The sequence below is a fragment of the Hetaerina americana genome, unplaced genomic scaffold (genome assembly GCF_022747635.1).
Source record: "Hetaerina americana unplaced genomic scaffold, ioHetAmer1.1.p SCAF_31, whole genome shotgun sequence".
Classification (NCBI taxonomy): Eukaryota; Metazoa; Arthropoda; class Insecta; order Odonata; family Calopterygidae; genus Hetaerina; species Hetaerina americana.
The window spans coordinates 2,996,287-3,022,140 of NW_027286886.1; the positions used below are offsets into that span (position 1 = coordinate 2,996,287).

The 25,854-nt window shown below is 35.9% G+C and overlaps 1 protein-coding gene across 3 annotated transcripts in view; it reads right to left on the reverse strand.

The window, feature by feature from the left end:
- Positions 1-25,854, reverse strand: part of HUWE1 (HECT, UBA and WWE domain containing E3 ubiquitin protein ligase 1) — a 126,327-nt gene that overhangs the window by 76,330 nt on the left and 24,143 nt on the right. For all 3 annotated transcript variants that reach the window (XM_071588979.1, XM_071588978.1, XM_071588977.1), the window contains exons 15-29: positions 24,430-24,624; positions 22,618-22,884; positions 18,237-18,400; positions 17,914-18,036; positions 17,586-17,811; positions 14,514-14,636; positions 13,459-13,680; positions 7,912-8,034; positions 6,244-6,426; positions 6,012-6,146; positions 3,556-3,744; positions 3,224-3,391; positions 2,486-2,697; positions 1,499-1,739; positions 1,231-1,390 (exon numbers count right to left, since the gene is read on the reverse strand). In XM_071588979.1, the coding sequence (XP_071445080.1) occupies positions 1,231-1,390; positions 1,499-1,739; positions 2,486-2,697; positions 3,224-3,391; positions 3,556-3,744; positions 6,012-6,146; positions 6,244-6,426; positions 7,912-8,034; positions 13,459-13,680; positions 14,514-14,636; positions 17,586-17,811; positions 17,914-18,036; positions 18,237-18,400; positions 22,618-22,884; positions 24,430-24,624 (2,731 nt within the window). The remainder of the gene's footprint in view (positions 1-1,230; positions 1,391-1,498; positions 1,740-2,485; positions 2,698-3,223; positions 3,392-3,555; positions 3,745-6,011; positions 6,147-6,243; positions 6,427-7,911; positions 8,035-13,458; positions 13,681-14,513; positions 14,637-17,585; positions 17,812-17,913; positions 18,037-18,236; positions 18,401-22,617; positions 22,885-24,429; positions 24,625-25,854) is intronic.

Consider the following 25,854-nt stretch of genomic DNA (forward strand, 5'->3'; position numbering starts at 1 on the left):
AATCATTTTCCCATTAGAATATTAAAATTTATGACTACACTAACAATTTACAAAATTTGTGCTGTGGGTATCCAAGCATCATTTAACTGGGAAGATAAAAGACCAATGGGTATTTGTTATCAATAATAAAATTTGTTAAATAAACAGTATTACTATTATTAAAGCGAGAGCACATTAGAAGACCCACTCATAATTCTGCCAGCTTACCACCAACATGTAATTTTGTAGTAAGTACCCATTGAACAATTAGGTAATGAAAAGGGTAAATGTAATGTGATGAGCAAATTAAAACATGAGTAAATATATAAAGTTTAGTTAGCAGGTGGCACTATTCTATGAAATACATCAAATATTTATTTTCATACCATGTACCATACTGTCATCTCAGGAAAATTTGCAGTTTAAGGCTTTGCTTTGTCACTATTTAAGCTCCATGCTTGTCCAATGGTTTGAAAGCAACCACTGCTCCATTACCCTTTGGGCTAGACTGCAATGCAAGCCTGGAGCTCAAGCAAGAATGCACTCTTTTGGCCTTAGTTTCACAAATTTTGAAAATGAAATACCTCAGGATATGCTTCCTTGCAATTATGAAAAATCTCTTTTAAGTCAGCTATGCTTAGGCTTTTTTATTTAAGCATTCAATTTCCATTTTTGTTTACTCTATTTTTTTACACCATGAATCTCTCTGCTTTAATCAGGATAATGAAAAAATAAATTTAACTCTCTTTACTGTCTGGAGGAAGAGGCTTTCCTTGCCTTGAGTTAGCAGTGCATAACATTCTGTACATGCTAACTCTCATATTTGCTGAACAAGTATTGTTAGGCTCCAAATTTCTCATACATATATTTATGCATGCATGCATGCGCATGAATTAGGTAGGTAGCAGAATTATGATGGTATGGTCCTAAATGAATATATTCACATATAGAACACAATGTCATGAGACAAACTTCAAAACTTGCCCATCGCCTATCCCGCAAGCCCCCAAAGGTTGGTTACTCAATGATACAATGTTGTTTTATGCAGTTAGACCTTAAAATGTTATGGAAAGGGGAGAAAAATACATTTTTCGGGGTTTTTTTTAAAAATGTAGCAAGTAGCATCAATCACAAGAATCCTGCAAGAAATTGTACTTCCCTATCCAGGGGATCACATTGCACTGGAAGGTTTTAAAATGAGAAAACTATTACTGATGTGAGAATAAAATCAAAATTAATACAGAAATTTACCTTTGCGAGAATGAATGCTGACGTCCACTCTTAAAATTGACTTGGCAACTTTAATGAAGGTCTCTGGGTCTCTACATACTGCTGAGCTGCACATCCTCATCATGTATATCAGTTCTTTATAACACGGAGGTATATTAGCTAAAGTTCTTGACCTCAGTACCTGTTCAACAGTTAGAAGATAAGATGATTCAACACTTTCTTATAAAATATAATTCTTTTAACATCCAGGTTTTTATAAATTGTCAACTTTCAATTTAACTCAACATACCTTTTCAATGGCAATTACCAATAATCTGGGGTCTTCAATTACATGACGAATCAGCAGAGTAATCACATTTAATGCACCGTTAAATGATGACTCCATTGTAAGATTAAGGAGTATCTTAATACCCCCAAGCTCCGCAAATAATGTTGCTAATTTATAATCCCTTGTCAGACGTAAGCAGATTCTTAGCACTGCAGCAACAGACTCCGCATCACTGACTGATTTCAGCAGCTCAACAGAAACCCTTAAATTAAAAAATGTGTTATATGACAGGTAATAGAAGCAGCTGGTCATTATTCCTACAGTTAAAAAAACAATACTTCACTGCTTTGTCTTCAATAATTTTGCAGTGGCAACTCAAGAGCAACAACACATATTATAACAAACTTCACTGGGTGCAGCCAAGTAGTGTAGTTTGCTCATTTAATGTTCCATGAATTCTAATTTTCCTCCCAATGGACTTAAAACTTGACATTGTGGAAGGGCTTATGCAATTTGATGACCCCTTAGGGTTTTTCTGGTAGAGCAATGATATTTGCTGTTGAAAGGGTCACCCATGCCAGATAGCTTGAAGGGTATGAGCCAGGTGGAAAATATTCAACACTGCCGGGATTTGAACCTGCGCCCTCAGGGTGGGAAGCCAGTACGTTAGCCCCCGCACCATCTCGATCCCTAAATGCATTCTTTCAGCAGTTATAATATCAATTGAGATTGACGGATTTTTTTTACAGAAGCTATGGCATTGGAATCAGAAATTAGGCAGGAACTGGAATCGATTAATGTTACAATCAACCCATCACTAAAAACCATACAACAAAATTAAACTTCTGCACAAAGAGTACAGAAATAAAAAGATGATCACCAGTTGACTGAACAGACTTCACCAATAAAATGTCTACTTTATTTAGACCTAATTACAGATAATATAGAAAAATTTAAACATGCTAGCAGTCACTAAAACCCTAAATTAAAAAAAAAGAGAACACAAACCTGGTTAACTGTTCACATTCTACATAACTCAGTCCAGTAAGGACAATATTTCTTTTGGATTCTTCTATTTCATATACACCATCATCCATTTTTTCTGTATCTTCAGTTTTCTTACTTGCTTCATTTATTAATTGTTCATATTTTGTGAATACTGCTCGATCCTTCTTCAGTGACATCATTACAGGACGCCTGTTTCCTGTTTCATCATTCACCTAACAAGTTGAAACAAATATGTTCATTAAGAGATAACTTAGAATTTATAACCCTTAAGATGTTAAATAACATGGTTTTGCTTATTGGAATGCTAAGAAATTTCTTGTTTGAGACAAAGACTTGGATGAGGAGACACTTAAAACTAATAGGTTAACACATAAATTAATAGAACTTCACATTCTATTATTTTGGAAGATTAAAAATCACCAAGCTGAAAAATGCAATTGTGTTTCCTTCAATGAATACTGCTGCTGCTATGTTGCAAAAACCTGAACACATGAGTAATGCGGCATTTGAAACAAAATGTTTCAGGCCAGGATATAGATCAACTTTAATATTATGTAAACCACTATGGTATAAACCACTATGTATGTAAACCACTATGGTGGTTTTTTAGTTACATTAGGGAGAAAATTGCTTTTAATAAGCCTCAAAATAAGGTACACCATGCAATCCCTGTATGGCAAAAATATTTTTCCCCGCTTGTGGATCCCTCAAACTAAGATTCAACCAGAAGGAACTCACCTGCAACATACTCCCAAATTGAATTGTGTACTTCCTTCGATTTACTACTATTCTCACACTTGACTCCCCACTGAAGTAGGCATCATTGATCAGTTTATCAATGGATGGAGAATAATAAGCCCATCTGCCTGAGCCTAAGTCGTACCACTTCCAAACTCTCCTGGTCAACTGGTTAGTTGAACAAGTTAAAAATTTATAACAAATTAATGGTCAATTCACAAAATAAAACAAGATGCAATCAAAATATTAGCTATTGCATTAACAATCATTGTGTGTACAAGTATAAACTTAAGATAACGTTTCATCAAGTAAACATTACTCAAACACCTTACCTTGTGCATCATATTTTTGCGTATTGAATACACAGATATCCTGAGGAGAATATCAATTAGCACAAGTACTGCTGACAACCACTTTGGTGGACTTGTGCCAATGTATTGGTGACAAACAACAAGAAAGTGAACCAGTCTTGACAGAAGCCGGGTTTTCTGGGCTACTGCAGAGCACTGAATCCTTAATTCCTGCAAAAAATTCAAATCAAAGAGACATATTACATTTTATTCTCAGTTCTTGTATAAAAAAAAAGCTGGAAGAAGTATTTGTAACTAAAAAGGGCATTATAGATATGACATTTATTATATCCAAGAATCCAGACCAAAATCCATCATTTATGTGAGTCCTGAATGAAGACAATTTGATCATAAGTTATTTATATTGTACAGGCAATATGATATGGATGTCAGAATAAACAAAGAAGCCCTTCTAACAACACTACAACAGAGAAATATTGAAGATAAAAAGTAAAAAAGGAGGACTGTAAGAATACTGATAAGTATTCTATATGATATAACAGAAAATTAATTTACTAAGGCAAATGATAACTTAAAAGTGTAATTAGTTTGGGTTCGGAAAGAAGTGGCAAGTGTGATGGCAGAGCGGAAATGACGCGACTAATAAGAAAGTAGCAAAGAAGTATTTGCATGTATTTGTATCATAAATTAAGAGAATGCATTTGCTAGAGTGACTTTGATACGATCAATGAATGTATTGCAAAAATAGGAGTCAATTGGAAGAATAGGAGACATCTTCAACTTGTACATGCATCAGACTGCTTGAGTGTGAGTGATAGGTGAAGAGTTGGGATAGGCAATTTTAGCTAGATGCATTAGATCAGGGTGTCCAGTATCATCTTGTTCTTTTTACCTCTATGTGGAGGAAATAGTTAAAGAGGCATGGGCTGAGCTGAAGATACAAATTAAAGCTGGTGGACAATTCATAAAATCAATTAGGTTTGCTGATCAACAAGTTTTATTTTGTCAAACAGCAAAGGGGGTTGCAAAAATTGCTGAGAGCATTGCTAAGTCAATGTAATAGGTATGGGATGAGAATAAATACAAAAATTAAGGTAATGCACTTTTCCAGGGAGAGATAGGCTAAATTAAAAAGTTCATAAACTAGAATAGGTTGAGGCATGCAGAGCATTTTGATTGGGTATTGGATGCTCAAGCCTGTGATAGAGGTCCATTGTTCTTTAATTTTTTACACAAAATTTTCCAGTATTTCTTAAATTGTTGAAATTATGGTTGATATAATTGAAAATGCTCTGAAAAATGAACAAGCTGAACTTATAATTTCTTGATATAAATCTCCATTATAACAACAATTTTCCTAAGAATTAATGATAATTTTGGCAAGCAATCCTCATATTCAGGTGTTTTGACAGTGTTAAAAACCTGGTGGCCACTTTGGGCCCTTAATGATTCTTTGCCAGGCTTCTCTTCATCTCTGTGATCCATTCTTAGTTGGCGATCCGTCTGCTCACAATGGTTTACATTCAGCAAACTGAGAAGGGATCAATGTGTTTAAATTTTCCTCCTGGATCCATAAGAAGAACATCCACTAACTCAATTCTGATTAAACACCTGCACCTTTGCTACTTAAGCCCACCAGAGTAATGCCATGACCAAATTTATGGAACCAATGCACTGATATCACTCGATCATCATGTGTCTAAAAAAGCATGGGGCAAACACTGCCATAGACATAATAAAATAATTTAATGTCCCCCCTCGACTGGAAGGGTGAGCATAGATGTATGAGGGGAGGGAGAGTTTAGCTTTTGAAATGAGGAATCATCTTCCTGGCAGTCTGGAAAAGGGGACAATCTATCTTTCTGGATGTCAGGGGAAAGGAACCACCTATCTTTCTGGATGTCTGTGGTGTCACCAGTTTGGATTATTAGCTAACTCTTATCTTCAAATATTCTTAGCTCTCCACTAAGATGTCACTGTCTGATGCGATTACTCACTCCTGGCAAATTTAGTCAGTAACCATTCCCCACATGGCTTTTTGACATCCTTTTCCGAATAACTGAACTTATTTCTGTGGGCATTTTGTGATGCATTTAATTCAAACAGAACTTTATACAAGTGCATATAATATGCTTTTATACTTGAGGTTTCCTATTCATAACATTAAGTAATTTTCAGTCATGGGCAACTAAGGGCTCGCAAAAATAGCAGTGAATAATACTCACTAATGTTACTTCAGTTCAATCACTGATTAATCCAGACAACTTCTTGCTACATATAATCTGATTGGTGAGAAAAGTGAGGTTTACTGTAATGTCTCATTCATTACCTGTTTTATAAACCATAACTAACAAGTAAAATTGTATTAAAAAAATTGTTGAGAGTGTAAAAATGATCAATGAAAACCAAAATACATGAAGATACTTTAAAATGCATATTTTATTAACTCTCATTCCAACTATATCATCCGAACTTACCTCCATAAGGAGCATAAAAAGATGTGCCCTGGTGCCCACTTTCACGGCAGTAAAACCGGAGGCTATCTCATCTGAAGCAATAGTTGATGGCTCTTCTGCAGCAACAAGGATGAGTTGATTCAAACTAGATAGCAACTGGAAAATGAGTTGTTCAAAATTATGCATTCTTGTAAGAGGACAGTATCACTAATAGAAATTAATCACTCAAAAAGTTTGGCCAACTGTAACTTACCTCCTCCTTCAAAACACTCAAAACTTCAATTGCATATTCATTTCCATTTCTCTTAATAATAGCACACATTAGTTCACTTATTTTATATACTGACTCAGGTGATTCATCTGCGATAGTCAGGCATACATCAAATGCATTAGCTGTAAACAAATCCAGGGCACCTTTATAAAATCTTCTCTCTTCCTATATAATAAAAAAAATATTAAAAACAAATTTTCATATCATAGTTGCACTGCTTCACAGATGACTGGTTGCTAATCAAATTATTTTAGAATTGAACAACTGCATAGCATAGTACAAGCACATTTACTATGTAGTGGATATCATTAACACAATTAATTAGGTGTTATGTGTCCAATTAACACCAATACTTGGTTGTTATAAAGGTGTAAGGGTTAAATATGCTGTTAATTCTCATGATTATACTTCGAAGTAATCTTTCCTGTTGGTTATGTTTTGCACTACATTCAACTTACACTTTTAGAAAAATTCAAGTTGTTTCATTGGGGGTAGTATTACTTATGACAATACTGATGAGGAAACAGTTTTAATTAGCCAACAAAATGTGAGATAATTGTTGTCATAACAAGATATAATCAACATTTTGAACTGAGCTGACTCAGCATCTGAATTCAGCCAAAGGATTGAATACTTCTGCAGTATTTTCTACTCTAATTGTTTACACAATTTTTAAATATGTTAACTGTTGGCTGAACTAATTACACATGGATAGCATATATGTTTACAGCTTATATACACAAATGAACTTTGCTCGTAATCACCTCCCTTCAGACCAGCTGAAGGGCTGATTTACATTTCCGGTAGCAATAGCAGTTTTGACAGAAATTTTGTTACTAATTTTTTGTCCTATTTCTCTCAAAATTTAGAGGTTCATCACTTGTAAAGTAAATTAAATGCAGTTTTGGAACATTTTGGCATTATTTCCTTCCATTTTCGGCATTTCACAACTTCCGTTACTTTAAGTTTCCCTAAGATCAAAACATTACCTTTGGCTACAGGGTAACATAGGTGTCTCACTCATTAAATGAAGTACACAATGCATCTTTCCACTGTTCTTTATTTACGTACAACTAGTTTCAGCACTTGAGCGTCATCATTAGGCACAAATTAATCAAGTCCCAGTCCATTTATATACCATTCATGTGGAGAGGGGTGGATAAGAGAGGGGGTAGGAGGAGGAGAAAGTGGGGTCATGTTAAGCGTCAGGAAAGGTGATTGGTGGGCGTTGAAACTAGTTTTATGTAAATAACGAACAGTGGAAAGATACATTGTGTTCTTCATTAAACGAGCAGGAACTTCCATGACATTGAGCCCGGAACAATTGAAAGTATCTCACTGCTTAAATAACTGAGAAATTTGAGGATATTTCCGCCAAAATAATTTCAAATGATAGATTTATACCATTCCAGGAATAATCTATAATACTTTAGGGGAAGACCCTACACTGCAATTAAAAACAACAGGAAAGAGATTTTCAGTGGACTGAATTGGGAAATTGGAAAAATATCAAACATGGAAAAGCATGCAGAAAATAGACAAATGCTATCACCATATAGACAATATATGTATTATCTTTAAAGGAACAACTAACACAGCATCAGTACCTCAAAACACTAAGATGCCAAAAAATTTTATTTCGTCACTTACAAACAAATCCCTTTCATTGAAGAAATCCCTCTTCAGGTCAGATGGTGAAATGGGATCTTCACCAAGGGACATTGCAATTGCCCTCTGCACTTGGTCATCCTCAGACATGTCTAAATCCATGGACTGCTTCAGCAAGATATCATTGGGATAAAATGAATGCAAGAATAAAAAAATAGCATTTAATATTAATGTTTTGCGAAAGCATACAAAAACTAAATGTTGATTTATTCTTTGCTAGCCATTTATGTTTCCTTAATGGATATATTTTAGCCTAATAAAAATAAACTGCAAAAAAAATAATCACAACAGTCATTTGCTTTATGACATTGATCAGGTGAAACCAAGTGGATAAGAATATTAAAATGGATACAGGTAGCAGAAAAATACATGTAATCTTAGAAACAGCTCCCGAAACCTCATATGGGTGGCATCCATAATTACTTTTGATGAATTAAGTAAGTAACCTCTATGACTAATTCACCATTCCCTTTGAATATTTCTCACCATTTTCTCCAAGCAAAGACATTCATTTTCATCACATCAGCAGTATTATTGAATTCATTCTTTTTAATTTAAAAATGCCAGTGTACGAAGTACTGACCAACTTGAGAGTTTAGGGTCACAAGGACTTCAAAATTATTTTAACAAGTGACATGTAACATGCAACCACCCTTTTAGTGAATGCAAAACCACCTTATGACAGTAATTTCAAAATGAAAACCATAGAACAAAAACCTTCATGATCATTAACTTGAAGAGTTTGACTCCACTCAATGTAGGAATCATCTTGGAAGAAAGCAACACATTCCTTTCAACAGTTTATCTCCAAAATGAAACTGAACAAATCAAGAGCCATTTAGCTTTGTTCCAAACTAAAATCAAGCAGCACGAGAACTGCAAAGTTTAATTTCAAACTAACACAATTTGTTCTTCCAGTTCTATAAAAAAAAACCCTTTACTTGGCAACACTCTCATCATCCATGAATACATTTGCAACGGAGAGTATGTGATTCCCCTAATTTCCTATTTCTCTCTTTGAATATGCTGGGTCCAAATCACATGCTTGAGCTCAATTATGGGAAGATACAAAATCATTTAAGTGATTTAGTAAGTTCTGTGAAGTAGAGTATGACATTAACATCATCATCATCATCATCATTCAGAACAAAATGGCCAACTTATTGGATAATAAGTAATGAACCTACACCATCAAAAAGAATACATGCAGACTTAAAAAAACATAGAACCAAGTCAAATGCATTACAAAATACATGAAGCAATCCGGACATACAGCAAACCTATTGCTCATATATTTTTTTAACTGCAAAAAATGGTAGTCACATAATAGAGCCCCTTCTCTCTCCGACTTCCCTCTAGCCCACTCCTCTACTCCCTCTAGCCCCCTCCTCTACTCCCTCTAGCCCCCTCCTCTACTCCCTCTAGCCCCCTCCTCTACTCCCTCCAGCCCCCTGCCTTACTCCATCCTAATTCCCTCCATCACCGCTCCCCTTTTTTCTACCACCCTCCTTGCCGAACACGTCCAAAAGCAGTTGCTTTCACACCTTACCCAATGATTATGATTACTACCTTGATCAAAAAGTTCCCGGAATAACCACCGTGTGGCGCTCCCATCGTTCCGATTTGAGTTCTGTTTTTTTTGTTAAATTGGTACATCTGTTGTTGATATTCCCTTTAAATCTTAGTGTCATAACTTGACATTTGCAAAAGTTACGTAGCCAAGAGTACATCTATCTCTGTGTGTGTTGGCGATTTTTTACAATTTCAGAAATGGATTTAAATTTGCAACAACGAACTTGTATTAAATTTTGCGTAAAAAACGGATTTAGTGGCGCACGGACGTTGGAAATGTTGGAAAAGTGTTTCGGCAACGATTCTCTAAAAAAAACGGTCGTTTACCAGTGGCACGAGCGGTTCAGAAGTGGTCGTGAGTCAATCGAAGATGATGAACGCAGTGGCAGACCATCGACATCGAAAGTCGGTGAAAAAATTGATAAAGTAAAAGAAATGTTGGTCAATAACCGCAAATTAACCATCAGAGAAATAGCGGAGGACTTGAACATTGCCTATGGATCCGCCCAAGACATTATGGTTAATGATTTGGGTTTCCGTCGTGTAGCAGCAAAGTTGGTGCCAAAAGACCTCAATTTCATGCAAAAAAGAGACCGTGTTGACGTCGTAAAAGACATGATTTGCGAGGCTGAATCCGATCCCACATTCATCAAAAGGATCATTACTGGAGACGAGACGTGGGTTTATGAGTACGACACGCAATCCAGACATCAGGCAAGTGAATGGCGTTCACCAAATGAGCCGAGACCAAAAAAACCACGTCGTTTTCAGTCAAAAAAGAAGGCAATGCTGACGGTTTTCATGGATTACAACGGTGTAGTGCATCATGAATTTTTGCCAGAAGGCCAGACAGTAAACAAAGAGTATTATTTGGGCGTTATGAGACGTTTGCGTGAAGCAATTCGCCGAAAGAGACCAGAAATGTGGGCAGAAAACTCGTGGATTTTGCACCAATGATAACGCACCGTCGCACAGTGCTATCATTATTCGTAATTTTTTGATGAAAAATGCAACAAATACCATCCAACAGCCACCGAATTCACCTGATTTGGCTCCCTGTGACTTCTTTCTGTTCAATCGAGTTAAAAAACCATTACGGGGAACGCGTTTTAGCAGCCGAGAGGAAGTAATGGAAAAAATCGCAGGAAGCACTGATGGACATACCGAAAACCGAATATAAAAAATGTTTCGAGGATTGGATCAAGCGCTGGCATAAGTGTGTTGCAGTCGATGGGGATTACTTTGAAGGGGACAATATAGATTTAGATGAATAAACTTGTATTTTTAATTTTCTGAATAAATTCCGGGAAATTTTTGATCAAGGTAGTATGCTTTGAAACCCAGGGAGTGTGCGACTTTTACACGGTAGCTTGTAAAGATTTTCCAGCAATAATTTGTCATGCAATAAAGTTAAAAAGAACTGTTACTCAAATGGTCAGTTTTTTCATTAAACTTAATCCAAAAGAACGCTGGCTATCATTCATACTGAAAAACTTCTTCAATTTTGTTAAAAGGCTGTTCTACTTACTGAGTTCAGCAAAACTAACAGTCAATTTAAAAACCAACAACCATTATGGCAAGGAGGATGAAGAAAGTTGCAATCATAGTATGTTCGATACGCATCGTGTGGTGGCAATAACATTATCAAACTGACTCAACAGCGAACACCAATGACTATTTCCCAGACATAATTAATTGTACGGCGGAAAATTTCTCTAATGTATTTGCTTGAGATTTCACCCTATTTACATATACAGAACACCTGCAATCTGCATCTAGCACCCCCTGCCACATTCCATGCAAGCCACCATAGGGGCACGTGGTGGGGATTAGGCCACCACCCATAGAAGAGGGTAAAACCTCATTCAAAACCAACATATTCATGCAAGCCTAAACCCACAGAGGCATATATATTCCTGTAAAAGCCTTCTCAACTCACAAGCATGCAAATACATATACCATCAACATGCACATACAAATTTAGTAAAAATCTATCCAATAACGTCAAAATTAAAAATGCAAAGCAAGGAGGGGAAACTCTTATTATCACATGGGCATGTAACTCATGGTCTCCAACCCCCAAAGACACAGACAGGGAATATGACACACCCCAGCAGGCAGGCTAGGGAGGCATGCCACCCACTGAGTCAACTTGCCCACCAGTTTCACCCGATAAAGAGTAAGTCAAGTGTAAATAATCCTAATTGTGTCTTGCATGAGTAGGTTTTCCTGAATTTGTACCGATTGTTACTTTAAAAGTTAATGCTATTGAGATCTCTTTATCAAATTGACAATGTGTTCCAAATTTTGCAACATAGGGAAGTGAGAGAAATAGGTCTGCGTTTACTGGGGTAGTCCTTGTCACCACTTTTAAAAATAGGTGTTATCTGCATGGTTTTCCAATTCTTAGGGACTAAGTACTCTGTGAGGGATTTCATTTAAATAACTTCAAGATAGGGGTGATGTTAGGAGCCAAATGTTTTAACACCCTAGCCAGTTAATTTTCGGAACCCAGGGATTTGCTGGGTTTAATCTCTACGAGCAATTTTACAATTCCCTGCACGTCCACTTATATTTACCATGGGTTCAGTATGCATTGTTTCTGGGAGATATGGGGAGGCAATATCGTTCATGAAAACGCTTAGGATGAATGTATTTAAAATGTTAGCTTTGCCCTCACTGCCAGTGTGAATGATATTGTTATAGTCCCTTAAACAAGCCACAGTTTGCTAACCCCCTTTTACCTCCAGATAACATGAATTGCTTAGTGTCAGGGTCTTAGTGTCAGAATGCTTAATGTCAGTCCAAATACTCTCATAGTACTTCACATTTAAAGTCAGAAAAGGCACTAAGTAATCATCTTATGGTTTCAATTTTAAAAGATTTTTTTTCAACGAGCGTTTATTCTTCGAAGGAGCTATGGTGACACCTGCTCTCTTTAATCTAACATTCTCTGGTTTTGAAGGCCACCAATTATGTGCATGCTGTTATTATTTTTACATGTAAATTAGTATACTTGTTCATCAAGTACATGACGTGCTGGAAAACCTGAGCGCTTCAGCGTTACCTTCCTCTTTCCCCGAGAAATGACCCACCAATAGTTAACACAGACACTCCTTCATTGGGAGATGGGACACAAAGAAGGTCTTTGATCACCCAGCCATGTGTAGCATCCGGGGGAACCTGTGCAGCACTATTGGCATGGCAGGCTTTTGAATTCCCACCCCAAGCACAATCTCTCCTGATGGGAAACCTACCACTGTTGTTTTTCAATCTGAGCTTCCACACCATTCTCTCTAATGTGGTAACACAAGCCCTTAGAGCTGCACATTCACAAGCATTTTTGAGCATAGCAACAAGGGACCTAGATGAAACCATCTTAATTTGACAAACGAGTTCCCAAAAATGCTAACCTGAATACACTAAGCTACAGTTTTTTAAAACACTATGCTACAATCGCCTTGACTGGGATCCCAGTCAAGGTTTTAATGCTGAAATTTCTGCATTGTCATACAAATCAATTCACTATAGACTTTTACATCAACAAAAAAACAGTTAAAGGCAGATTATTTACAGTAATGGAGATAAGTTTTTAGAAATGGTTTAATTCTTTGTTATTAAACAAAAATATTTAATAAAAAAGGATTGCAACCTGGCTCAAAACTTGCTGGCTTAATTTAAATTGATAGTCATATTGATAGTCAAATTGATAGTCACTAGCTTAACCTTTGCTTGCTTGACTTTTCAAAATGGCAAATAGAAGAATGGGATAAAAATTCAATTATACAGAAATTCCAAAGGCCTGAAAAAATGACAATGAGCAAAGAGTTAACGTACACACTGGGAATTTAATTATAATTCACAGTACACGTACCAATGCAATAGACAAAGTGAACTGAAATCAATAAGCCTAAAATGAGTAAAAACTAGGAATTTTATGAGGAAAGGATGACTCACCTGTGCACTCCTAGAAGGAGGAGGATTACTAAGCAAATAGTCTGTAGCCTGCTCCAAGCCAGATGTATGAAGTAATGCCTCCACACATTGCTCACGTTTGAAGCCCATATCCATCAACTGCTGCACATGATTTAAATTGACCTCAGGCTCTCCATCCTCTCGCCCCCTTTTTGTGTTCCCCTCTACTAATGCAACACTTTCCTTTCTTTTAACGAGTTTGTCCTGTAAAAAATGAAACCACAATCAAGATCTATTATTCCTGTAAGGATAATATCAAAATATCAAGCTTCTACGGCCTCGATTACATCTTTGAGGGATCCAAACCCATCATGCCGAGTAAATAGGGGCCAGATTCTGCTAAGCAATGCGATAAAAACCTGACAGTAAATTCTCCAAAAACCTGACAGTAAATTTAAAGAAGTGGAATGTCATCACATTATGATCACAATAATCATTTAAGTTTAATTTAAAACACTAAGCGCTCAGATAAAATAATAAATTCTAAAATATCAATTCCTTTTATCAGGAACCACTGAATTTTGAATTTCAAAAGAACCATAAATGCAGTAGATCACCAATCATTAGTTTATGACCTTATTTAGAAACAACTGCATTATAATTAAATTAAATATTTTTCAATCATTTTCATGTTTATCATTTCTCCCATTTATACAATTCATTGGTTGAATGGAACCCTGGTTTTGCCAGAGGAAAGCCAGATTTCAATTGTATTCATCCTAGTTAATAAGAAATTTTGCAATCTTTGATACAATTATTCTAGACATAAAAAAACAATGATACTTGTTAGTCCACAAAATTTTCATTATTGTCTGATCTAATTTCATACTTCTACAACTTGAATAGTTTTATTTCTTTCAAAATATTTTGCTAATTGTTTTCCTGGTCAACATATTCAATTTTTTAACACCTCCAAAAACAAATTTCTCAGTTCCATTGTATTTAATATTGAGAAAATACTCTAGCATGTGCAGAATTATAATCAATATGTTAACATATGACCTCGTTCATTAAATACAATAAAAATGTTAACTTACCTGAATTATTCTCTCGCCTCTTACCACATGTTTGTATATTGTCAGCATTGACTCTGTAATTCTTCCTCCATACTTGGGGAGAGGCTTCTTACCCCAAAGTGCAGACAAAGCTCCAAATCCATACTAAAAATATATCAATACATAACTGTTACAGTAAGGAATGATTTTCAATGATAATTGCTCAGCCTATCATGAATATTTGAAGAAAAAATTCACCTTCATGAGTGGAGGAATAAACAGTGGAGGGGAAAAGAGCAAGTGAGACCATCACCAAAGTGACAAAGTGGCAATAGTATTCAACAAAAAAGTAAGAAGAAATATATCACCTGACTGAAGAGCAGGGGTTTAACAGTATATTACTACAAGAAGTGAAAGTTGAAACAACTAATATGGTCATCAATCCGGTCTACATGTCACCAAGCAATCGTGGAGAAGAAGAAGTCAACATGGTATATGATCAGTTAACAGAATATAATCGAGTGTGTTTCTGGTGAGAAACATTTGATATTGATGGGGGATCAAAATGTGCTCTAGGCAAAAGAAAGATATGATAGTAAGGCAGAGATTTATAGTTTAGACACCACAAAAGGAGTAGGCACACAAGAAAATGTTAGGGTATTTCAGAAAGGTATGACCTTGACTATATTATGGTTTGATATACATTTAGGAAAAGCGTGATCAATTAGCAGTTCCGGGGCAATGGATAAGGACTCTGATCACAACTTAGTAATTGTGAAGTGAAGCATTCAATTTTTAAGGATACGGCAACTGAAGAATATAAGCACACAAGCTTGGTAGAATGAAGAATAAAGAGTTAAATAATAAAAGGAGGCGGGTAACTAATAGAGCAAAAGAAGTGCAGTAGATATACTCTACAATTTCAAATTTTACTTTGTTGATGATTTCACCCCCACAAAGCACATCCTGGAACCATAGGACATAATCGTGAAGCTAGTAAGGCATTAGAGGTGAAACTTCACTTAAAACTTTCCATCAACTACAGCAGTGCAATGATGAATTTTCTCTTCAATAGCAAGTGCTACAAGAATGGAGTGTTCCCAGCACCATCCAGATCTGAGCTACTTCATCTACCAAGGCCATGAGGGCAATAAACAAGGCCAAAATTTGGTGGGTAAGGTAAGAGCTGAAATGGTGATATGAAAAGGATTCCTTCTCACATTATTTATACAGCCTGCACCTAGATATTAACTTGAAGTTGCATTCTACTGAATAGATAACTTTTGCAGATGGTGTAAAAGAACTACTGAGTGAAACCTCTTCCGGTAAAAATGAAAGTCAAAAGAAAAACTAAGTAATCTGATAACGATTCTACCACAATATCCCTCAATTACCTTTTACAACCCCGAACAACGTCTACTTTTGTTCAGGGAGCAAGAGTGCCAATCTAATTCATATGTTCACAGAAGAGGAGGTGAATATCTTCAAGAAAGGTTTTAATTTCCCTTCCCTTAAAAATAATCAGAAGCTGCCAGCAGACAATCACAAGTTTGGCCTTCGGAACGTATCTCTGGCTGTCAAATACTAAGTCACTCAAATCAAAACCAACTTCAATGAATGAAGCAGTGCCAGTAACAAACTGTTACTTCAGCCTCCAGCAGCAGGCATCTACCCTCAGACATCTGAGAAACATCCAGAAAGCATTCCAGGGAAGTAGTGCCATAATTTTGGATAAACACTGGTGGAAAAGTACCTTAATTTCATAAAAACAATCACATTACTCCTAAATCAAAAACCCAGACTTGACTTTTCCAAGGGAAGGGAAATACTACATACACAGGCCACGTCAATTAAACCTGTGGTGTGTGTTCACTTGTATGCCGAGATCTGAAGCCTCACTTAGACCTTAATATTTACTCAATGACTTCACCATTGCCCCAAATATTTCAAACTAATTAATCTGTCTCATTAAAATAACAGTTTATCAAATAAATGTCTCAACCACACTTTTACTCAATCCCTGAAGCTTTTCAATGTGTACCTACACCTTTTGTGGTCTCTTAACCATGTAATTGTTATAATTAATCTGTTTTCTGTGGAACTCCGTTGCTTTCTCCCTGAGTTAATTCTTATTCCTAAACTTAAGTCCCCCATCTCTTCCTTCACCTACCATCACATTCCAATCCCCCATCACTCATTTACTTCCAGGAACACCCACGATTATGTCATGTAACTTATCATACCCTCTATCAACTCCTTCCTCCCTATGAATTCTTAGTGGTATATTATTGCCACCACTCGCCGATTCTCTTCCCCTCCACTGTTAAAAAAATTCCCCTTGTAATGGGAATGCCCCACATCATATGAAACCAAATCAATATTTCTTTTCTAACAATATAATTTACACACAATTTCATCATGATATCGCATACAAATTTGTCTGTTTCTAAAGATATTCGATGCTGATTAACAGCTTCCAGACATTCAACGAATCTGTGGTCATGTAAGAGCATACAATTATAAATGAAGCCTCATATATTGGCATATCCTTGGGATTCTCAAAACAGTTTTCCATTAAAATTTGGATACATTATTCAAGCAATGAAAACAATATAAATTATTATTATGCACTTATCCTGAGGTTACTTCATATCCAATGATATCTAACCGAGTTTCTAAGCAATGGACAGACTTTTTGGCAACTCATCTGCTGTGTCAACAATACAGTATTACCTACTATTTCAGTATAATAAAAAGTCATCTCTGAAAGGGTGCGAGTTTCATGAAGGCTATAGATTGATTGAATTTAATTATAATGTATTAAACTAACAAAACACAAAGTGAGCCGAGCTGAGTCGGGTGATTGCTCGACTAAATTTCAGTTTATTTCTAATTAGAAGTTTAATTCTAAAATTAAATAAAGTGGGTGGTTAGGGGTATCTAAGGCCCTAACAGATTGGTTATAATATACTTTTTATGCCTTTGAGGTAGTTATGGCTTAACAAAGACTCCAAAAGGAAGTCATAATACTGGTTTTACACCAGCAGCATCACCAAGATAGTTTACAATGACATAAAAACTTAAGATTGGAAATATTATAAATTCCTTAATTACCTTATGGATGTGCATCAAAAATCTCAATGGAAAGGACAACGGGTTGGTTGAATCCTCAGGCTTAGCAATATTTGGTGTTTCGATGATCAACCTTGGATTGACTAGTTGTTCAAGAAGTAAAAGCCAGGAATCAATGAACTCCCCTGTGCCGTCTGGCAACTCAGACCTCTTCTGACTGTCTGTAATCGAATATTTGCCACCAGCTGATAGTTCCCATCGGTATATACTGTAAAAAAAAAGACAAATTAAAGTTACGATTCATGTAAAACTCATGACATTTCTTAAGTTACTATGCATATATACCCAATTATATGTCACAACAACTCACTCTAAGTAGGCAGTTAATCCACCCAGTGAAATAAAACGATGGAGCATCGCATGGTATGGGTACTTCTTTTCATCAAAGAGGATTGGTGAAGTAAAAGCCAAGGTGCTCAGCAGGTAGGTAAACCTAGAAGAGAGTAGATGCTCTAAATGTCTATTCAAAACTAGACAAGCAATTTTTAAAATAGTATGGGCCAAAAATTACTGGTACAAATAATTTAACTGGAATACTGTCCAAGTCAATATAAATAAACACATGAATGCCAGGAAAACTTTCAAATTCAGCTCATCAATTTACTTAACAAAATTTAAACTGAGAAAACAAACCTAAACTTAGGTAAAGTTGAGGGAGGTATATTTTTCCTAGAGATACTTCTCTTAAGCAGCTCTGTTAATGTATCAGCTATTATTTTGGCCTGTGGAGATGAAGAGACCGAAAGAAAAGGCAATTGCTGGCCTCTACGTTGCCTTAAAGGTGAGGCGGCAATGAACTGTAAGAGATTTACATAAAAATTAATTATCACGCCTGCCAAGGAAAAAAATGACATAGAAACATGATAATTTTCTTGGTTATGAGAATTACAAAAATTTTTTTTAAAAGGTTCATCATCAAAACCAGTCAAATATGCTAGTCACAGTTTCACTTTCAATTCTAAGACAGAAAAGAGAAAGGGGGGGGGGTAAATCTCAAACTTCCTAACTTAACCAAACCAAAATTTGAAAATAAATGTAAATCTAATACATTTCATTAATAGTCACAAACAGGATTCTCATAAAACCTTGACTTTTTTAAGTATTGCAAATTTTATACCAACTAACCCTGGGCTTTTATCATATTTCCCGGCCCATAAGATGCACATTGTTTTTTCAGGTTAGAATTTATGAAATATTCTTGGATCAGACCCAAGAATGACGAAGGAGGGGGAAGCCCCGCATTTGGCACCTGATACATCAGTCTGTGTTTAGCATTCATTCCTCTAGCATATTAGTTTAACTTGTGATGACAAATTTTTCCAAAATTGTGTTTAGACATTCTTTGCAATTTTTTTGGGCTAAGTTGAATAACCTGAGCAACAATGTCCCCGGAAGAAAAAGCCACAAAAAGATAGCTATTAGATAATAAACATAACCTTAGAAATGATAAGTAAACTTGTTGAGAACAAGGTGTGAGCATGGCAAATCTAGCACATATGCGGGAATGTTTGAATGGTTCCAAGAATAACCACCAGCTGTCCACACTTGCACAAAGAGTTCCTCACATATTAATGGGTAATCCTTTATGGATAAACACTAATGTATCAGTGCTCTGGGAGGAGATCTGTGGTGGTGCCTGTTTATTTTCCGGGTAGTGATTTGAGTAGATGGAAAAAATTGAGATTCGAGGAGTGATTATACACTTTGTAACGAAAGGTATGACAGATAAGGAAATTCAAGCAGACTTTCAGAACACACTGGGGGCCTCTGTTCCTTCATATTCCACTGTTACCAAGTGAACAAACTTGATAAGTTCGGCCAGGATGCTTAGATGATGATTCGCCTAGTGGTCAGCCAAAATGTGTCAGTACCCCAGAAATTATTGCAGAAATTCAAAAAGTGGTCATGGAGGATCACCGACTGGAAATGCAAGAAATTGAGGGTGTAGGGATGTCACCTGAATGGGCATATTACATTTTAACAGTGGAATTGGATATGGGAAAATTATCTGCTGGATAGGTGCTGTGAATTACGAGGGTGGTTCAATAAGTACCCGTGTTAGAAATGAAGAAACCATTTTTTCATAAACATATTTTTCATTTTTCGTCATAGACCCTTTTTAGAAAGATACACTTCTCCCAACGTTCTGGCCATTTTTTTAACCCCTCCAATAAATAGGATTTGTCGAACTCTCCAAAATACGCCTCTGTCTTGGCGACAACTTCCTTGTTTGAGCTAAATTTTTTTCCCGCAAACCATTACTTCATGTTAGGGAACAAGAAAAAGTCACAGGGAGCCAGATCGGGTGAATAGGGGGGGTGCGGCAGCATTTCATAACGTAGTTCATGCAGTTTGGCGGTGACAACTCCGGATGAATGTGCTGATGCGTTATCATGGTGAAACAGCACCTTCTTTGTCACCAAATGCGGCCGTGTCTCCCTCAATTTTTTGACAAAGCGGTCCAATAACTCACTGTAGTATTTCCCAGTGATCCTTCTTCTTTTTTCTAAAAAATCCATGAGGATGACGCCATTTGCATTAAAAAAAACAGTCACCATGACCTTTCCGGCCAATCGGACCATCTTCGCCTTCTTAGGAGAAGATTCACCGGGAGAAATCCATTGTTTTGATTGTTGCTTAGTTTCTGGTGTGTGAATCCAGGTTTCATCAACAGTGATAACATGACGCAAAAACACCTTCAGATCTCACTTAAATTGCTGCAAACAATGCTTCGAAGTTGACAGCTTCTGCTACTTCGTGCACTTTCGTTCGTCGATCAGCGAGAATCATGGCGTGAACTTTTTGAATGATTTCCTCGGTAGCCAAGTCTGCCGGGCGTCCTGGTCGCTCCTCATCGAAAACAGATGTTCGCCCATGTTTAAATTCGTTGAACCAGTATCTAACTGTGGTCATAGATGGCGAAGTGTCCCCATAAACAGCATCCAACTTTGTTTTTATCTCCTCGCATTTCTTCCCATCCAAAAACTAAAAGCGAATTACCGAAGGATACTGCTCTTTTTCCATCTTAGCGAAAATCACGAAACACATGTTACTTGAATGGCTGCCAAATCCAAACTAACCTTTAAATCAGTCTGAAATTTGTTTCCCCGTCGTTTGATAGATGGCATCACACGATGATAACATAAACTTCCCTCAGGAATGCCCTTCGTCGTCAAACACGGGTACTTATTGAACCACCCTCATATGATGCAGGATCACAAGCAGATTAGAATAGAAATTTCCAAACAATATTTGACCAGTTATAAGAACAACCCGAAACTTTTCTGCACCAGTTTGTAACCACTGATGAAATTTGGGTATACTCTACCACAGAGATGAAAAACCAGTCAAAGCAGTGGTAACATATTGATTCACCATCACCAAAGAAAGCAAAAGCAATACGACTGGCCAAAAGTTGATGGCCTCAAGTTTTCTGGGATGTGAAAGGGATTCTGCTGATGGATAGATCTTCCCACTGGTCAAACAATTACTGGACAATACTACGCTAACCTCCTTGACCATATGCAGAAAAAGATACATGATAAAAGGAAAGGCATGGTAAGTCATCTTCCATCACGGCAATGGATGTCCACACACGTGTTGTTGCCATGGTAAAAACATGTGAACTAAGATACCTGCATGCATTGCTGTCACACAGGCCTCAATTGCCTGATTTGGCTACATCAGATTTCCATCTCTTCCCAAAGCTCAACATTTTCCTTGGTGGACAGAGATTCTCTTCAAAGAACTTAAGCCAGAATATACTGGTTTTAAGAAAGCCAGAAGGAATCTAATATTTCAGATGGGATTAAGAGACTGAACCAAGGGCATTAGTGTACAGGGAGATTACACTGAAAAAAATTTCACTAAAAAGTTTCACTTTGGTAAGTCATTTTGAGATATTCCATTCCGAGAAATTTTCAAACATTCCTAATACATACAATCTGGGTACTTCAGTGATTTACACTATCCCCAAGAAAAAGGACAAGATTCAGGAAAGATGCATCAAAATGAGTGCAAGAATATCTACACACTGGTTGGATGTTCTCAACAATGTTGTAAGGTTGCTTCTCGAATAGATAATCTTGTTAAGAAGACACCAGGTTCATCAGAGGCTAAAGAAGAAGTATTTAAAAGAAGCCGAGATGATTCAAGACATTATGGAGATGAGCATAGTTAAGGCCCTATCAAATTCTTGGCCCCTTAGGCATTGCATTTCTATGCAAAATTTCATAAGTTTAAAGGAGGCTATCACACACTTGAATCACTAGCAGGAATGAATTAGAGGAAGTCTCCTCTAAGAATTCACATCCATGTTAACATAACACACTCGTAACACAAAAAGAATCATACACCATCCTACTGGTCATGTCAGACAGAAATTACTTTGATTTGCTCAATTTTGCAACATACAACCTGTATCTACTGGAAACTGAGATTTACTTTAGTACATACAAAAATGTATTATCCACAAGGCAATACGACTCTTGAACTAAGACTTTAATTTCATTTACAAAACTTTTCATTGATATGATATCATAAATAAGGATCCTGCTGATATCTTGGAGATATCAAGTGATAATACAGGTCCCCCTTATTTTGCAGGGAAATACAACATTTCCCATAGAGTTAAATGGTTGCAGATCGTAGCATAACACCATAAAATGTTAAACAGTTAACAGAATAATATTACTTGACAATGTTGTAGATTTCCTGTGCAATGAACCCTGCCACTAAAATGCTACGCATACCACAATGAAAACATTTCAGAACTAATTTTCAAGCCACTAAACTCAAGTACTGAAAAGTTGTCATCTGCATCAACTTTGTGAACATTCATCTTGAGGAATAAGATTAACTTTTTAAAATTCACAAAACATTAACACAGAACTGATGTTTTTATCAAATAGGTAGCTACTTACCAAGGTTATCTTGTTCCTCAAAACTAAAAGTCACCATAACAATGTAACCAGGTATTCAAGATCAAGAATTTCATAAAAATTGGTTTATTTACCGGCCCAAAACAAGCTTTGACTAATAAGCCAAGAAGCTCGGACAGCACCCGACTAAGACGAGATGAAGCTGATAGAAGCGACTTGATATACTTGATCTTCTGTGTTAGTGCATAACTCTTTCCTGTACTTGTCTTTCCACCAGCTTTTGTATCTGCTTCGAATTCCATACTTAGACCAGCATCAGTATCCATAGGCATACAACATCCATTGCTAGGGCCTGGCTCTGATGATCCTCCACAAGTACAAGCTGTTCCATCTCCCGGACCCTTTGAATGGTACAGATAATTTTAATTACATTTAAAGCAATTAGCTAAAATCAAAACATTTTACCTGCAATCAAATTTCTTATACCTTTCCTTGAAGGAAAATAAATTTTTCATGTAGCACACACCTATGAAACAAATATTTCAGGGGTATGCAAAGCAGGTTTTTTTCACAAAGCAAAAATTATTCCAAGTAAAAAGTCTTACTACTATTATCAAGACAAGCAAAGTGAAAACTTGTCAAGGCTGAAAGAAACGAAATGTTATTCACTTACACAAAATAAAAAATTTTGCACTGAAGCATTTTCATAAAATATTTAAGTATTTTTAAATGAGAAACTTGATATATTGAAGGACAAGTTTTACTTTGGGAGGAGGGCATATTATGAAAAATATGACATAGGCAATATACAATGGAAGCCGGGTATTTAGAGTACCACCTATACCAGGAAAAATCATCCTTTGTTGCAAATAAAATTAGAACATTGTGGAATAAGGAGGAAAGGTAAATCATGTTTTAATTCCTGCCTCCAAAACAGGAAGTGGACATTTTTTGTAAGTGCCATTGGTATCAACATACAAATACACAAGCCAGTTACTTATCCACTGCACAATTAGTAATTAATACTGTACCAAAGAAAGTTTATTAGGTCCCATAGTGTTCTTAATTTATGTTAAGGATCTAAAATTATTACAAGAGAAAATAGTTACTACGGAGGATGATACAACTTTAATAATTAATAACAAAAACAACTAAGTATTATGTAAATAATTCCCTAGCACCCTAAAAAGATTGCTTAAAAAATAATGAGCTTAAAATTAATTTTGAAAAACATACAACACACAATTAAAACAAAATAAGTAGCCTCTTAAATGGACCTTCATATCAAAGACCATAGTCTTAATAAAATTAGTAGTACTAACTTCCTGAGTTCAATAATTAATGGATTTTTAAATCGGAATGAACATATTAGGCATTTAAGCAGTAACTTTTCCAGTATTTCCTATGCCCTGAGAAGCCTAGCGAAGGTTATCATCAGCCTATTTAGGTAATTTTCATTTCCTAGATTTCTATGGAATGATCTTTTGGATTCAATCTTGACAAAGTTTTTATCAGACCAGATGCTTAAATTTAGATTACAATCATTTTTAATTAGGAATCGTTTTTACTATATAAATGAATATTTTTTGTCGAGGCATGACAAGCTGTATTTTATAATAACAATTACCCAAATCTTCTTTGAAAGATATATCTTCTACATAAACCTTTGTAAAACAAACAGATTAAATAAATAAATTTAGATAAAACCTTTACTCTATATATGTGATACAACAACATGGCATGCAGTAAGAAGTTTTTCTACCAGTATTTAACAGTTACAAATTAATCTTAACAAGATCATGAGCTCTCACTATACCTTGCTTCCAACATACATTTCGAGTAGATACCTATCCTATAGAATACTCATCAAAGGCAGCTCAGAGATTTTACATAGTGCAGGGATTTTACGTGATCAAATTCATTATACATTTCAAAAAAATACATACCCTAAATTCAAAAGGCTTGTCCTTGTCCAGATCCTTACAAAATTCAAAACTGAGAGGGATGGTATCTCCACTAAGTAAAGAGAATAACAATGCACTCTCCCAAACAATTGACATGTAGAGATCTGACAATCCTTTTAAAATCTTAATGCCTAATTCCGAACCCCAACATTGCACAGTCAAACAGCGAATTTCATTCTGCAATGAGAAAACATATTAACCAGCCACAAAATACATAACTATCATTTTAAAGCACAAGTTCAAATACAAAAATTGATTAATTCAGAATGCAATAGTCATTAATATAGTATTGATATTGTAATTAATAGATTAATATTATATTTAATAGTCATCAAGGGATTTTGCCATATGAACCAACAGCATCAATTCTTCAAAATGACATTAACCTGGGAAAGTCATTAATTTTAATTTCTTACAAATTCAATACAATAGAATGAAGAAAATGATGCTATGTAAAATCTGCCTGGCATCAACCAAGATATATTTTTAATAATGACCAGACAGGGACACAGCAACCTAGTTCACAAAAACATATTTCCAAATTAGTTACCGTAAACCCTGATAGAGCAAATTGACAATGTGTTGGTGCCATGACTCAGTTCACCCAATTTGTAACTGCCCCATTTCACAAGGCAGGGTGGCTCCTCCCAGTAAGATGCATGCTGTCATTAACACAAACTTTTAAATTTTGCACCTTCAACGCCCCACATGGTTTCAAAGTGGTAACACCAAAATAATACTTATTTGATAAACTGTTGAATTAAAAAAAAATATTTTTTAAATATTATCATCATATTGCATTGCATGATGAAGTAACTATTTCTTGATTAGCACCCAACATAATTTAATTTGTTTCAAATAGGCAATGTATCACTTCATCCAGAGTATAGCCCGTTTTGCAGCCCATTTCTCCTCCGTTTTATTCATAATATAATAAATAACCAGGACAGAGCCACTAAAGTTCTGCACAAGAAAATCCACATTTCTTCCGCATTTCAAGCTAAAATGCAGAGAGAAGTTGTCTTCCAGTAGTATCAAGCATGTGTACACAATGTTTGTAAACATTTTCATCAATCAGGAAGCATCAGTAAATGTAAGTCTATCTATCTAGCATCGAGAATCTACTACCCCAGCATTTAACCAGTTTTGGTTCCAGCAGTGAAAAAAAAATCATTCTCAGAGCAACAAAAATTTGTCCTACTAAAAGAAATATGTAGTATATAAGGTTATAACATTTAGCCAGTTAATGAAATTTTAGACAAACTAAGGTCAAAGAAACAATCCTAGTGCAAGAATATACCGTTAATGAATCTTGTATTTGGCAAGTAAATAAGAGGACAGAGCTGGTGCTAGTGTAATTTACACTGATGTGTCATTAAAAAGGATGTTCTAACCAAAAGTTCAATT